The 15390-nt window shown below is 35.9% G+C and overlaps 1 protein-coding gene across 2 annotated transcripts in view; it reads right to left on the bottom strand.

The window, feature by feature from the left end:
• DMXL2 (Dmx like 2) overlaps positions 1-15390 on the bottom strand; it is a 171168-nt gene that overhangs the window by 29485 nt on the left and 126293 nt on the right. For both annotated transcript variants that reach the window (XM_055537960.1, XM_055537961.1), the window contains exons 21-26: positions 14042-14139; positions 13438-13603; positions 11072-11336; positions 4918-5999; positions 4325-4516; positions 677-753 (exon numbers count right to left, since the gene is read on the bottom strand). In XM_055537960.1, coding sequence (XP_055393935.1) covers positions 677-753; positions 4325-4516; positions 4918-5999; positions 11072-11336; positions 13438-13603; positions 14042-14139 — 1880 coding nt within the window. The remainder of the gene's footprint in view (positions 1-676; positions 754-4324; positions 4517-4917; positions 6000-11071; positions 11337-13437; positions 13604-14041; positions 14140-15390) is intronic.

Genomic DNA, 15390 nt, shown 5'->3' with positions numbered 1-15390 from the left:
AAATCTAGATACATGTTTAATATACATTTAATGTGATCCTATTTATAGTACAAATTTTCATTTATTAACATAATTCATTTAAGTCTAGGTCATCTTTCTGACTGATTCAATTTCTTACTACTTATATTGCCCCGGTCATTAAAATATAAAGTATACACTGATGAAGGCAATTAGACATTTAACAAAATTTCAAACCATTACATCTGTTGATATCACTTTTAAAGACTGATACCGAAATAGGTAAGTAAAATTGATTTTAATAATTCAATCCTAGGAATGTACTTTATCATTTTTCAAAAGTTTTCCCTCTTTCAACTGAAAAGCAAACAAACAGGAACTAATCTAATGCCAAAGGAATAGCTCCTAAGGGAGAAAAAAATTAGAAAACTTCATATTATAAATTACTTTGGATAATGGATACTTCTTTTCTTGAAAACAAAAAGAAGATGATGATGATAATTTTCCTTTACCATCTGTCATTTTCTACTTGTCTCTGTTGTTACTAGGTGATTGCTAAACTAAACAATTATTTTCTCATTCTCATAAAGTACACACGGTGGTCATATTCCAGGATTTTTCAGTCCCTTGGAAGCAGAACCTTAATATAACTGTGGTACAGTTTAATGTTTTTGCTGTATAAATACTATTTGGGTGATTTTTTTTTTTTTTTTTTTACCTGTAGCTATGACTGTCACATAATGCTTGGTAAATTGATGCAGAAAGTGATGCTGCTAATGAATGAAGTGTGTGCACCTAAAACCAAAACAGCCACAATTACATTTTGTACTGATATTTCTACAAACAGTAGTAGGTTAAAGATCAGAAAATACCCAAGAAACTAGCAATATCATAAATAAGACTAGATCCTACATGAGACTACTAACTCTGCCTTAAAGCTTCTAAAATAACACTCACCTAATTTAATATGCATTCTTACAACAAAGTTAACTGATTTATACACATATTTATCAAATATTCATTACTGTGAGCCTGCCGTTTTGCAGGCCTTGAGTAAAGTGTCAACGTTCACATTGCTGGGACTGTCCTAGCCTGCTAATGAATAGCTTAAATAGTAATACTCAAAAAAAAACAGAACCAAAATTAGCAGATAATTTTCAGAGCTTTTATTTAAACTTGCCTTATTAAATTCCCCTTGATGAAACTGAAGAACTGATCTTATCAATAAGAATGAATTAAATGTTTAGAAAATGTATCAATCACTGTGTGAAATGGTTAATTTTCCAGAAAGCAAGACATCCATCCACTTAGGAGTAATGCAGTCTGAAAATTTTAAATTTTGATAGTTTAAAAAATTATCAATATAATATCAAAACCTACAATGCCATGCTGAATCAACACTTGATTCCTACAATCTTAAAATCTGAAGGGATCTTAGAAATAGTTTCATACTTTTTCAAAGCTTATCCAAATTTCCTGGAACTAGAAATGTTAACTTAGATTACATTAAATGCCAACTTAATTATAAGCATTGAATGAATTTTCTACTTTTCCATATTCACCTATCAAATAATTTAAGTAATCTCAACAGGGCCTTCCCCAGGTAGCGCTAGTGGTAAAGATCATGCCTTAACAATGCAGGAGATGCAAGAGACATGGGTTCGATCCCCGGGTCAGGAAGATCCTCTGGAGGAGGGCATGGCAACCCCCTCCAGTGTTCTTGTGTGCAAAATCCCATGGACAGAGGAGCCTGGTGGGCTCCAGTCCACAGAGTCGCAAAGAGTTGGACACACCTGAAGCGACTCAGCATGCAAGCAATGGGATGACATGACCAGTAAATCTAGGGTTCTTCAGAAGCACACACTACCAGAGACTGAATGTGCATTTCATACAAAAAAATTTTAAAGAAAAAATGCTGGGGAACTGAAATGACATCAGCCACTGGAACTGGAAAAAGCACAGGACAAATACACTTAGGCTAGTACAGAGGAAGTTTGATCAACTCTCCAGATCCTGCCATTCTCCCTAGGGTTTCTTAGCATCTACCTGCTTTTACGTTTTCAGCATAGGATATAGTTTTAATTTGGGGTAGTTAATTCTGTATATTGTCACCCTGCTTATTTACTTATATGCACAGTACATCATGAGAAATGCTGGGCTGGATGAAGTACAAGCTGAAATCAAGATTGCTGGGAGAAATATCAATAACCTCAGATATGCAGATGACACTACCCTTATGGCAGAAAATGAAGAAGAACTCAAGAGCCTCTTGATGAAAGTCAGAGAGGAGAGTGAAAAAGTTGGCTTAAAGCTCAACATTCAGAAAACTAAAATCATGGCATCCGGTCCCATAACTTCATGACAAGTAGGTGGGGAAACAGTGGAAACAGTGTCGGACTTTATTTTTGGGGGCTCCAAAATCACTGCAGATGGTGATTGCAGCTATGAAATAAAAAGATGCTTACTCCTTGGAAGGAAAGTTATGACCAACCTAGACAGCATATTAAAAACCAGAGACATTACTTTGCCAACAAAGGTCCATCTAGTCAAGGCTATGGTTTTTCCAGTAGTCATGTATGGATGTGAAAGTTGGACTATAAAGAAAGCTGAGCACCAAAGAATTGATGCTTTTGAACTGTGGTGTTAGATAAGACTCTGGAGAGTCCCTTGGACAGCAAGGAGATCCAACCAGTCCATCCTAAAGGAGATCAGTCCTGAGTGTTCAATGGAAGGACTGATGTTGAAGCTGAAACTCCCAAACTGTGGCCACCTGATGTGAAGAGCTGACTCATTTGAAAAGACCCTGATGCTGGGAAAGATTGAAGGCAGGAGGCAAAGGGGACGGCAGAGGATGAGATGGTTGGATGGCATCACTGACTCCACGGAGGTGAGTTTGAGTTAACTCTGGGAGTTGGTGATAGACAGGGAGGCCTTGTATGCTGTCGTCCATGGGGTCGCAAAGAGTCAGACACAACTGAGGGACTGAACTGAATTCTGTCCATATTCTCATTACCCTGAACTACTGCACAGTTTCCAACAAAACAAAATCTTCAGGCAGATACCAATGAGAGTACTTTCGCTGGGACCACTTCTAATCAATCATGGTTTTCCCCAAGATACTTCCTGAACTTACATTTTCATAATATCCCAGCATGTAAGGAACAGTTATAAATATTTCTACATAATGATTCATTTAAACAAGATGGGGATCTAAAGGAATGTGTGTTGAGAATACTGTATAGAAAATGAATTAATTTTTCCAAAAAAGTATCTGCCTGTCTTAAAGGAAGACAGTAACTTTTCCACAAGTAAGAAGAAGCTATTATATTAGATTCAGGTGTACAGCATAGTGGTTCAATCTTTTTATAGATAATTCTAAAATAATGGCTATATTTTCCTGTGCTATCAACCTAGATAGCATATTGAAAAGCAGAGACATTACTTTGCCAACAAAGGTCTGTCTAGTCAAGGCTATGGTTTTTCCTGTGGTCATGTATGGATGTGAGAGTTGGACTGTGAAGAAGGCTGAGTGCGGAAGAATTGATGCTTTAGAACTGTGGTGTTGGAGAAGACTCTTGAGAGTCCCTTGGACTGCAAGGAGATCCAACCAGTCCATTCTGAAGGAGATCAGCCCTGGGATATCTTTGGAAGGAATGATGCTAAAGCTGAAACTCCAGTACTTTGGCCACCTCATGCGAAGAGTTGACTCATTGGAAAAGACTCTGATGCTGGGAGGGATTGGGGGCAAGAGGAGAAGGGGACAACAGAGGATGAGATGGCTGGATGGCATCACTGACTCGATGGACGCGAGTCTCAGTGAACTCTGGGAGTTGGTGATCAGGGAGGCCTGGCATGCTGCGATTCATGGGGTCGCAAAGAGTCGGACACGACTGAGCGACTGATCTGATCTGATATCTTTGTTGCTTAATTATTTTATACTAAGTATTTTACACTTAGTTGTTTATATCTCTTAACTCCCTACCCCTAATGTGCCCCCATACACATATGCCCACTTTGTTAACCACTGTTTGTTTTCTATGTCTGTGAGTCCATTTCTATTTTGTTACATAGTCATTTGTTTTATTTTTTTGATTCCACATATAAGTGATAACATACAGTATTTGTCTTTCTATCTGACTTATTTTACTTAGCATAATATTCCATCCAGTGTGGCAAATGGCAGAATTTCAAGAATGCTTACTTTCAACTTACATTCATTGGACAGACAGTCTTGAACTGATCAGACTCAGAAGGCAGCAAATAAGAATACTTTAGATATTTCTTCCAAGTTCAAACTGGAAGAGTAGTATAACTTATTTACCTTCTCAGTGTGTACAGTATCAAATGATCATAAACTTTACATTACCTTCACATCTTCAATACTGGGATGAGGTGGTGTTTTCATCTGAACAATAGTATAGAGTATATCATGGATGTGATTATTTAAGTACAATACAGGATTAGCTATGACTGTTTTTGTTGAAGCAATACTTGCTGAAAGCAGAGGTAGAGTGGTAGGCAGCGGCAGTGGCGACTGGAGCTGCTTCACTGTAGTTTCCTGTGAGTGACAGTAGGTTATTTTTTCCAAAGTGGTTAAAATGAAGGAGAAAAAAAAGCAATTAAGTTATATGATAAAAATACTGGCAGTAAACATTTGAGTAAAAGCAATATGTTAATGTACTTGCTCATTCCACAAAAACTGGCATACCAGGTACTATGTGAGATGCAGAGAGTATAGAGATGAGTTTGACACAGCTGTGCTCTCAAGCTTTTAGCCTACTTCTATTTATCAAAACTTTTGTCTAAAAATATGTATGCACAGTGTAAATATCTGCTTCTCTGAATAGAGGAGCTGATCATGTTAAAATTAACTGGTAGAAAGAGCTTTAAAACTATAAATGAAAGAGTTACTGAAATTATTAAAATAACCAAGATTGAGAACAAATGTAAGGTTGATACCTGCTGTGATTCTTGTAGCAAGAATTTGAGCTCCATTCGTACTGAGGCCAGACCACCACCTTGGGCTCCGTGGAGGCTACAGTAACTAAGAAACACTCGAAGGAGGTCTTGGTTCTTGTGCAGCCATGACTTCCGTCTTTCCGCATGCTCTCGTTTAGCCTGGAGTCTCCGCCTTTCTATCTGGTGCCGCTCATAGGAGCCAATATCTGGTTTGTTCACCTTCTCTTCCTGATCTAGAAGATCACTCTCTCCTTTGGAATACATTTTACTGGCATATTCTTTAATAACCGATTCATGATTACATATTTCATGCAAGGCAGCAATTTCCTTTTCAAGCCAGTTGTAGAGCTGAAATCTGAGTTTTCCTCCATCTACTTCATAACCGGTAGCCAATGTTCTTAGTTCAGTCATAAGGATCTTTAAACAAGCCCTGAATTTTAGTTGTTCAGCAATCACATCAACTTCAGTATCACCTTCAAGATGATCCTCTTCCTGAGGGGTCAATAACACGTTAGGGTCTGGAGTTTTCTGATCTTCTTGTCTATCTTTTTTCCCGACATCTGTACTTTTCATTACTAAACCAACAGCATCTTCTTCCTCTTCTTCTAAGGCACTATCATGCTCTTCACCCCAATCAAGAGTAAGGGGTTCCTCTTCTATCCTTACCACTGGCTGACTCCAGTCAATCTGTGATGAAGTGACATTTGACCAATCAGTGCCAAAACTTCTATCACTGTCGCTCAGAGTTTTTGATTCTGAAGGTACATCATCCATCTTTTTAGAAATGAAATCAGGCTGATCTTTTTTTGAGGGTAAGGCAGACACTTTGGTAACTTTTGGAATTTTGGAGAGTACCTCCAAGGCTAAAACAGGGCATCCAACTTTAAAATGAGCATTTGCTGTAGTAAAGAATAATTTTCTTTCTATGAGGTTAATTTTATCAACAAAGTTCTTCTCAGTTTTGAGACCTACAGTTGCCAAAGTTCCTTCAGGGGAGACAAGGTTTCTTCGAATAAGCAAAGGATGAGTTCGAAGGTAGTTGTAGAAACTAAACACCACTGGGTTACAAGACTTGATGATAACTATAGAAATCAAACAGAGACAATTGCAAGGTATGATGTTAATTTGTAATTATGTTACAAAAGAATAAAGTGTGTCAGCATTTCCTCAAAATAAAGGAAACTTAATTATTAACCCAGGATTAGTTGAACTATGGTACATCCACACAATATAGCTGAAATTAAAATTTCCCTGTGATATCCAGAATATATTAAGTGAAAGAAGATTCATAAGAGTATATATAGTAAGCCATCTGTTATTTAAAAAATTAGAAAAATTAAAAACACATCTATACACACAAACACACATTTTTTAATAGAAAAAGAATACACAATTTTTTTTCAACTAGTCCCCTAAAAAGGGAGGGTAAAACAGGGTAGAAAGATGAGGAAAGATGATAGATTCTTCTAAAAATACCTTCATTTTATTTCAAAACCACTTAACGTTTTATATAATTCTAAAAGAAAATTTACTTTTTAAAAATTTACAATAAAAGCAAAATTACACAAATGATTGTTTGCATCAAGCTGGTACCATAATCACAAGACAGGAACTAAAAAGTGACTTAAAAATAAGTAATATGACTGACCATCCTGAGTCATATATACCATCAAAACAAAAAACTGAAAAAAAAAATGCTTAAGCTGTTCTCAGTAACCATGCTGTTACAAAAATATCTGCATCATTACTCTGAAACTATTTTATATATATATATATTATATAAAACAGCAAATAATTATGTTAATGTCATAAGAATCCAAGTTTTTCATGATATACATTTTTGAAATATCTGAACTCTATATCTGAAATTAGAAATGTCAGTGTGAACACATGTACCTCAGGGTGGAAAATTTTTCCTAGCTTCATTCATTGAAACAACCTAGGAACAATGGCCACACCCGCAGCAATGGGGATCCCTGTGTTCAGGCTGTGGTGTCTAAATATCACTCCTAACTAAAAGGAACCAGGATTCTTTGGAGGATTGGTCATTTCCAGGTCTTGGGCAGGAGATGTATAATATGAGCCTGAAACATCTTACCATACCAGAAAGCAAAGAAACTATCAAAGAAAAATGTCAAATGCAAGGACTTAAAGAGGCTCTGATAATCTGAGCATCCATAATAATAACCTGCAATGGATTAAAACACACCTCTATCTTAATCTGTGAATTCAAAATAACCTTAAAAAATGAAAGTTAATTGGTCACCTTTCTAGGATGCTAGAGAACCAAGCTATTACTTTGAAAACTAGTAAATAAGAATCCAACATTTATATTCCTTTTACTATGTATTCGACTGGAATTGAGTAATCAAGTCATTGCCAAGGGAGACTGTACTCTAGAGAAGCATTCCAGCTCAAAAAGGATAAAATGACAAATTTAGAATATTGTCATTTTACAAAAACTAATGTAGATGGCAGTCACTGATAGCTGTTAATTCCACAAAAAGCAAAATAAGCTGACACTATGAGTTCCCTGAGGGTTTCCCTGGTGGCTCAGATGGTAAAGAATCTGCCTGCAATGCAGGAGACCCAGGTTCAATCATTTGGATGGAAGGATCCCCTGGAGAATGGAATGGCAACCCACTCCAGTATTCTTGCCTGGAGAATTCCATGGAGCACGCCATGGAAGCATGCCAGAGGAGCCTGGCGTGCTATAGCCCATGGGGTCACAAAGAGTCGAACACAGCTGAGCAACTAACACTTCCAAATGAGTTCCCTGGTGGAAGTGCTCTACCCATCTATTAAATACTTCTGCCAAAAAAAACTACTAAAATCCTCTAAAATCTTACTTATCAATTTATAGGAAATACAGAGAAACAGAGGGGGAAAAAAACATTAAATGAAACAACAAGAATACAACCAGCAAAATCTAAAACTCAGGAAACTACAGGACAGACAATCTGACTTCTTTAACAAATAAATTGGGGGGTGAGGCATGCTGCAGTAACTAAATATGGATGAAAACTGACATAAGAGGCACCTCAACCAATCACAGGATACAGGCCTCATCTGGATCTTGGGTCAAACAAATCAACTGTATAAGATTTTATAAGACAACCAGGGAAATCTGAACAATGAGGATTTGATTACTCACAAAACTGTGTTATGTGTTATAACTGATATGTGCTATGTTTTTTAGAGTCTTTATTTTTTAGAGATGCATGTTTCAATATTTACAGACGAAATGATCTGTTGGGTTTGCTTCAAAATATATCTATACAGTAAGTTCCCTAAATACAAACCTTCAAACTGCAAACTTTCAAAGATGTGAACAGGCATTTACATGTCTAATATAAGTTAGTTCACATGTTTGGTGTACTTTTCAAGATACCATATAATTAAAAATGTTTTATTATTTTTTGTGTTTGTTTATGTATTATTTGTGTGAAAAATATTATAAATCTATTACAGTGCAGTATTAATACAGCTGATTGTGTTAGATGGGTATAACTCTTTATGTATACATTAAAATTTCCCCAATAACAACCTCTTAAAAGTTAACCTGGAAAATATTAAGAAATAAATAGAATCTTCCTTCTGTAAAAATGTGTACCTTTTATTAAAATTACTTGGGTAGCTCAGATATTTTTCTTCTAAAGGTTTTATTTCCTTTGCTTTAAATTTTTTTTTTAATATTTACAGTCGTCCCTCCCTTGCCTGCAGTGTTGCTTCCCACGGTTTCAGTTACCAGAGGTCAACTGAGGTTTAAAAATATTAAATGGAAAATTCCAGAAGCACACAATTCATAAGTTTTCAATTGTGAGTTGTTCTGAGAAGTAAGATGAAATCTCGCACCATCCTGCTCCATCCTCCCCAGGACAGGGATCATCATCCTTTGTCCAGAGTGTTCCACCCACTAGTCACTTAGTAGCCACTGCGATTATCAGATTCACTATCAGGGCACCAAAGTGCTTGTGTTCAAGTCCCCCTCATTTTATTTAATAACAAAGAGCCCCATATGCAACAGTAGTGATGCTGGCAGTTCATCTATGCCAAAGAGAAGCTGCAAGTGCTTCCTTTATATGAAAATTTGGAAGTTCTCTATTTAACAAGGAAAGCAAAAAATTCATAAGCCAAGGGTACTATTATCTATGGTCAGAAAAAATCTATCCACAAAATTGTGAAGAATGAAAAAGAAATTCATGTTAGTTTTTCTGTCACACCTCAAACTGCAGAAGTTATGGGCACAGTGCATGATAAGTGCTTGGTTAAGATGGAAAAGGCATTAAAATTGTATAATAAGATTCTGAGTGAGAAAACCCACATTCCCATCTTTCATTACAGTATATTGTTGTTATAACTGTTCTCTTTTATCATTAGTCACTGCTGTTAATCCCTTACTGTGCCTAGTTTATAAATTAAACTATCTCATATATATATGAAAAAACATAGTTTATATAGGATGTGGTACTATACACCATTTCAGAAATCCACTAGGGGTCCTAGAACATAATCCCTGTGGATAAGAGGGGACTACTGTATTAAATTATTACACTTCTTTTTTGTAAAGAAGAAAATAAAAAATGAGCCTGAATCTCTTTATTCATTTAAGCTCTTTAAGTATTTAAAAATAACACATAAAATTATAACTAAGGAAAGTACAAAATGAAAAGTAAAAGCTTGCATCTCTCCACTCCTATTCCTAAAAGGTAACCAGTGCCAATTTAGTTTATGATTTGTTCCAGAAAACAAAAAAGGGAGAGGGAGCGGGAAACCAGACACAGTGTGCGCGTGCACACAGTACGTGTATGTGTGACATATGCACATAAGTACAAGGACCATATTGGTTTTTTCCTTTTTTGTTCGAAATGAGAAATTTAATACATTTGTTGAAATTAACACTAAAGTACAAGTCTCAACAACACAAGATACGGAAGAAAAATGATGTCTCTTCTATTTATTTATTGTAATTGGAGGCTAATCACTTTACAGTATTGTAGTGGGTTTTGCCATACATTGAAATGAATCAGCCATGGGTGTACATGTGTTCCCCATCCTGAACCCCACTCCCACCTCCCTCCCCATCCCATCTCTCAGGGTTGTCCCAATGCACCAGCCCTGAGCACCCTGTCTCATGCATCGAACCTGGACTGACAATCTGTTTCACATATGATAGTATACATGTTTCGATACTATTCTCTCAAATCATCCCACCCTCGCCTTCTCCCAGAGTCCAGCAGACTGTTCTATACATCTGTGTCTCTTTTGCTGTCTCGCATATGGGGTCATCATAACCACCTTTCTAAATTCCATGGAATATTACTCAGCCATTAAAAAGAATACATTTGAATCAGTTCTAATGAGGTGGATGAAACTGGAGCCTATTATACAGAGTGAAGTAAGTTAGAAAGAAAAACACCAATACAGGACCATATTGTTCTATACCTTACTTTTTTCACTGAATACAACATACATTAACACATCACTCCACCTCACTTACCTCACTTTTAATAGCATACTGTTTCTACAGTATGGATACATTATAATTAATTTAACTATTCTATTGATGAATACTTAAAATGTTCCATTTTATGATTACTGCAAACAATGCTAATAGATACCTTCCAAATGCTTCTAGGAAAATAAATTATTTGGGATAACTAAAAGAAAGTTCATCACACAAGAATAAAGTTTTTGTAGGCCCATACATCATACCAACTATGTGTAACAACCAAAATATACACTTTTTTAGAAAACTGGCTATTATACATGGAAAGAGCTATGTAATGTGGGAACATTCTGTATGCTTCACTTTAATATATATGAAATTAGAATAGTATGGTAATCTTATATACCTTGATATATAGCTATGAGAGTAAAAACATGTGTGAAATCTTCTTAGTACTACTAAAATTATGATAACAAAATGCCAGATTCAATTACAGGTAGTAAGTGACTGAACTTCTAGCCACATAAAAAATTTTGACACTGATTTCTCAAAGCTGAAAAGTAAATCTGGCAACGAAGAGGGCAGGGGCGGGGGGGTGGGGCGGGGGGTGTGTGTATGTGTGTGTGTGTATTATCTAAGTATATGTTATCTATTCAGAAACGGCCTTTTAAAAAAAAAGAAAGAGAAACACATAAAATGTCCTACCTTGATATTCATCATCCTCCTTTGGTGTCTGTTCTAATAACGTGTCCAATGCTCTGGTGTAATCTTTCATTACCCAGTAAGCAAGACTACGGAGGAAAGGATCAGGATGTAATCTTTCACAATCGAATCCTGAGCCATCCTTTTGGCAACCCAAAATCTTCTGATTTAGGATGGACAGATAAGTGGAAGAAGTCTCAAAATCAGATTCATATAAACGGGCAATTACCATGGCTAGCTGGATATCTTCCATTTTTTCAAGACATACCTATAAATTTAAATATTAATAAATATTTATTTAATGATAATTATTTAGAGATATGAAATATCCCACTGAACTCCTGAAATTATCCACTATTTATATTATCAGAGTAGAGGAAAGAGGTCCAGAGGTTGAGAGAGTGATTAAGAAATAGCAAGAAATTTAAAAAACTAGAACTTAGTTTGCCGGGAGAAATATCAATAACCTCAGATATGCAAATGATACCACCCATATAGCAGAAAGTGAAGAGGAACTAAAAAGCCTCTTGATGAAAATGAAAGAGGAGAGTGAAAAAGTTGGCTTAAAGCTCAACATTCAGAAAACTAAGAACATAGCATCTGGTCCCATCACTTCATGGGAAATAGATGGGGAAATAGATGGCGAAACAGCAGAAACAGTGTCAGACTTTATTTTTTGGGGCTCCAAAATCACTGCAGATGGTGACTGCAGCCATGAAATTAAAAGACGCTTACTTCTTGGAAGGAAAGTTATGAGCAACCTAGATAGCATATTGAAAAGCAGAGACATTACTTTGCCAACAAAGGTCCATCTAGTCAAGGCTATGGTTTTTCCAGTGGTCATGTATGGATGTGAGAGTTGCACTGTGAAGAAAGCTGAGCACTGAAGAATTAATGCTTTTGAACTGTGGTGTTGGAGAAGACTCTTGAGAGTCCCTTGGACTGCAAGGAGATCCAACCAGTCCATCCTAAAGGAGATCAGTCCTGGGTGTTCATTGGAAGGACTGATGCTGAGGCTGAAACTCCAAAACTTTGGCCACCTCATGCAAAAAGTTGACTCATTGGAAAAGACTCTGATGCTGGGAGGGATTGAGGGCAGGAGGAGAAGGGGACTACAGAGGATGAGATGGCTGGATGGCATCACCGACCCAACGGATTTGAGTTTGAGTAAACTCTGGGAGTTGGTGATGGACAGGGAGGCCTGGCATGCTGCTATTCATGGGGTCGCAAAGAGTCGGACACGACTGAGCTACTGAACTGAGAACTTAGTAGCTTCCAATCTAGAAAGTTCATTTATAAAATAAGCATAAAAGAAGGTATATCAGTACCATCTTAGACTTGGATTAATTTAAACAAGGTTCATTTTTAAATTAAATAACACCTGTGATATAATCAGTTCCTCTTAATTTCCAAATATATTCCCATATAAAAACACAATTATTACTATTTTAAAAGAATCTTCTATTTACATAGCAAGTAGCTTAAGAAATAAAGCTACATACACTATTCTTACTCTCTCTTGAGTTTGTATTCTAAAGTAACTACTCATCTGAGAATTTGAGGTCCTTTAGGCAATATGAGCATCTCAATCAATATTTCTCTTCTTGCCTGAGTATTTTCTAGGCTAAACTTCCCATTTGAAAATTATAAATATTTGTTATTTTAAAAAGTTACACACCTTAAGATAATTTTGAAAACAGGACTAATTCTATACAGAGTACTTTCACTTTGCTGGATATTTTCCATGGTGTATTATTTCCAATTACATTTTTCCTTCACCTGTTTGGATTATTCATTATAACTGATATCCTAAGAAGACTATCTCATAAATAGAAATATCTGTAATTACTCTCTTAATCAGCTATCAAAATTCTATATCCAAAAATCAAAGTTTTATCTCTTCCCACTCACCTTCCAGTATCTAAGATGACTACATTACAAAACAGTATAAACTGTGATCTCAGTTCTTTAGCTATGAATTTCATTTAGAAGAAAAAGAACTTAAAATATCTGCCTGTCTATACCAAGTAAGGGGACTCTGACCTGTGCACACTTTCAATAGTTTAGAATCACAAGATGGCCAGGAAGAAGATATTCATAAACCACTTCTTCTATATATTTATAATTGAAATGCATATACTTACCTTGAAATGCAGTATTCTCTATATAAAATGTCCCATTTATGCTTCTCACTTGCATCTGCTTATAACTGCATTGTCACAGTGCCACTATTTAAGTTAGTTACCTCTGTGTTTATTCTCTACCCTCTATCCTTATAAACACATGACCAAACATTACAATCTACTCTATGACCTTCCAAGGTTTTCAAGCTCTTACAGGTATTTCATAGCACATTTTCTCAGATATACCTCAATGGCATCTTTCAAGGAACCAGCTAGCAAGAAAAAAGCAGCAGATTGTTCAAAGCGTTGTTTTCCAAGCAAAGAGAAAGCATTTTTCAAAGCAGCTTTACGCCATCTATCTTCATTAAAGTTGTGGCTGAAAAATGTTGTCATTTTTTCATCATGCTGTGACCTGGGTACCAGAGCACAAACATAAGTGGTTAAACCAAATTTCAAATATTTAATCCTGTACAGAATATATGAAAATAGACAATTAAAATCTCAAACAGCCAGCTAAAAGAAGAATAACAACTTTAGTGAGATGTATTTGTTATCAAGCTTTGCTTCATTTCTTCTAATAAGGAGAAAACTCAAAATACGTACACATAAGTAGGAAGCAAGAGCACTCTACTTTCCCAACTGTTCTCATCAACTTATTTTTAACAATATCCCACTCTTTAGTTAAGCTCAAATAATACGATGCTTATTTTTCTTAAATAAAGAAACCAAGGCACAAATAAGGAAACTAAACAAATAAGGATTTATCCAAGTACTTTCAGAAGTGTTACAACTTCAATTCACAGCACAATCTTCATTCCATTAAATCATATTAAGTGTTGAAGCAATTTACCTAAACAGACCCCACACAACTGCTTTCTTCTTCATTGAAAGGTAGAATAATGCAGCATCCAAGGCATCATTGTTACGCTGAAAAGCAGCTTTGGCAACCTAAATGGTCAATAAAAAAATGAATTAACTATTTGATAAAAGAATTACAACAATTAATGTTTCCCTACTACTTCCATGGTTGACAGAAACTATGACGATGGGAAGAACTGACTCTCTTCCACAATCTCCAGTAGCTCATAACACATGCTCCTAGAGACAACCCTTGGCATACCTGTAATTACAATAAAAACAGTAACAGCAGCTAGTATTTACTGACTACTTACCATGTACCAGGCAACCTTTCATTTGTCTTACTGAATCACCATGATCCAAGAAGTACTATTACTATCCCCATTTTACACAAAACAACTGAGACACAGAGAGGTTAACTGAAATACTTGAGGTCGCACAGTAAACAAGGGGTGCAAAAGGTATTAGAAACCAGATGGTGACAAAACCAACACAGGAAACAATAAAGAAGGCAGAATATTTGATAGACATGATTTATGCTTTTTGGCCGTGTTGCTCAGCTTGCCAGATCTTAGTTTTGTGTCCAGGGATTGAACCTGGGCCTCCAGAAGTAGAAGCACAGAGTTCTAACCACTGGACCACCAGAGAATTCCTGGTGAGACCTTTTCTTAAAACTTAAGCATATTAAATTCCTTAATGTTTTGTTAAAGTTAAAATGTTGACTTCTATGGTATATAAATATATGTGATTTTACAATATTGATATACATCTATGAACAAAAATCAATTATACTCACACACACATTTAAAAAACTACAGGCAAAAATAAATGTTCTTTTCTTTTTTTAAACAAACATAACTTGGTATTTTTCAATCAAATTTGACAGTTCTGAAGGACTGACACATGCTTTCTGGCATGTAATTAAAATGTAGATGGTCGAAGCTCTGTTATTTTGAACGGCCTTCAAATTTTAGTTCTTAGAAATTTCATGAGAAAAAAGTCTTAATGAATACCTAATTCCCCATGTACCACAACAGACAACCCCCCTTTGAGCCATATGGCCAAACTTGCTAAATTATACAGAACCAATGAACTCAATGTAAATTTAAAAATTATTAACCCAGTAACATTATTGTACATATCATACTGTTTTGAACACAGTACCATGCAGACCATATACTTCTCAAACATACCAAGCTAACATCTGCATAAAACTAAGTTGAGAAGCGAAATGATATGTTTTTTCAGCTAACATTGCCTGATGGCAGAGTAGAACACTACCAAGGCATGGGAGAGACAGGGGAAGATACCTAAAAGTCACATCACAAAAATGCTTTACTC

The sequence above is a fragment of the Bubalus kerabau genome, chromosome 10 (genome assembly GCF_029407905.1).
Source record: "Bubalus kerabau isolate K-KA32 ecotype Philippines breed swamp buffalo chromosome 10, PCC_UOA_SB_1v2, whole genome shotgun sequence".
NCBI lineage: Eukaryota > Metazoa > Chordata > Mammalia > Artiodactyla > Bovidae > Bubalus > Bubalus kerabau.
The sequence above is the reverse complement of the archived record's forward strand: the minus strand, read 5'-3'. Positions and strand labels throughout refer to the sequence as shown.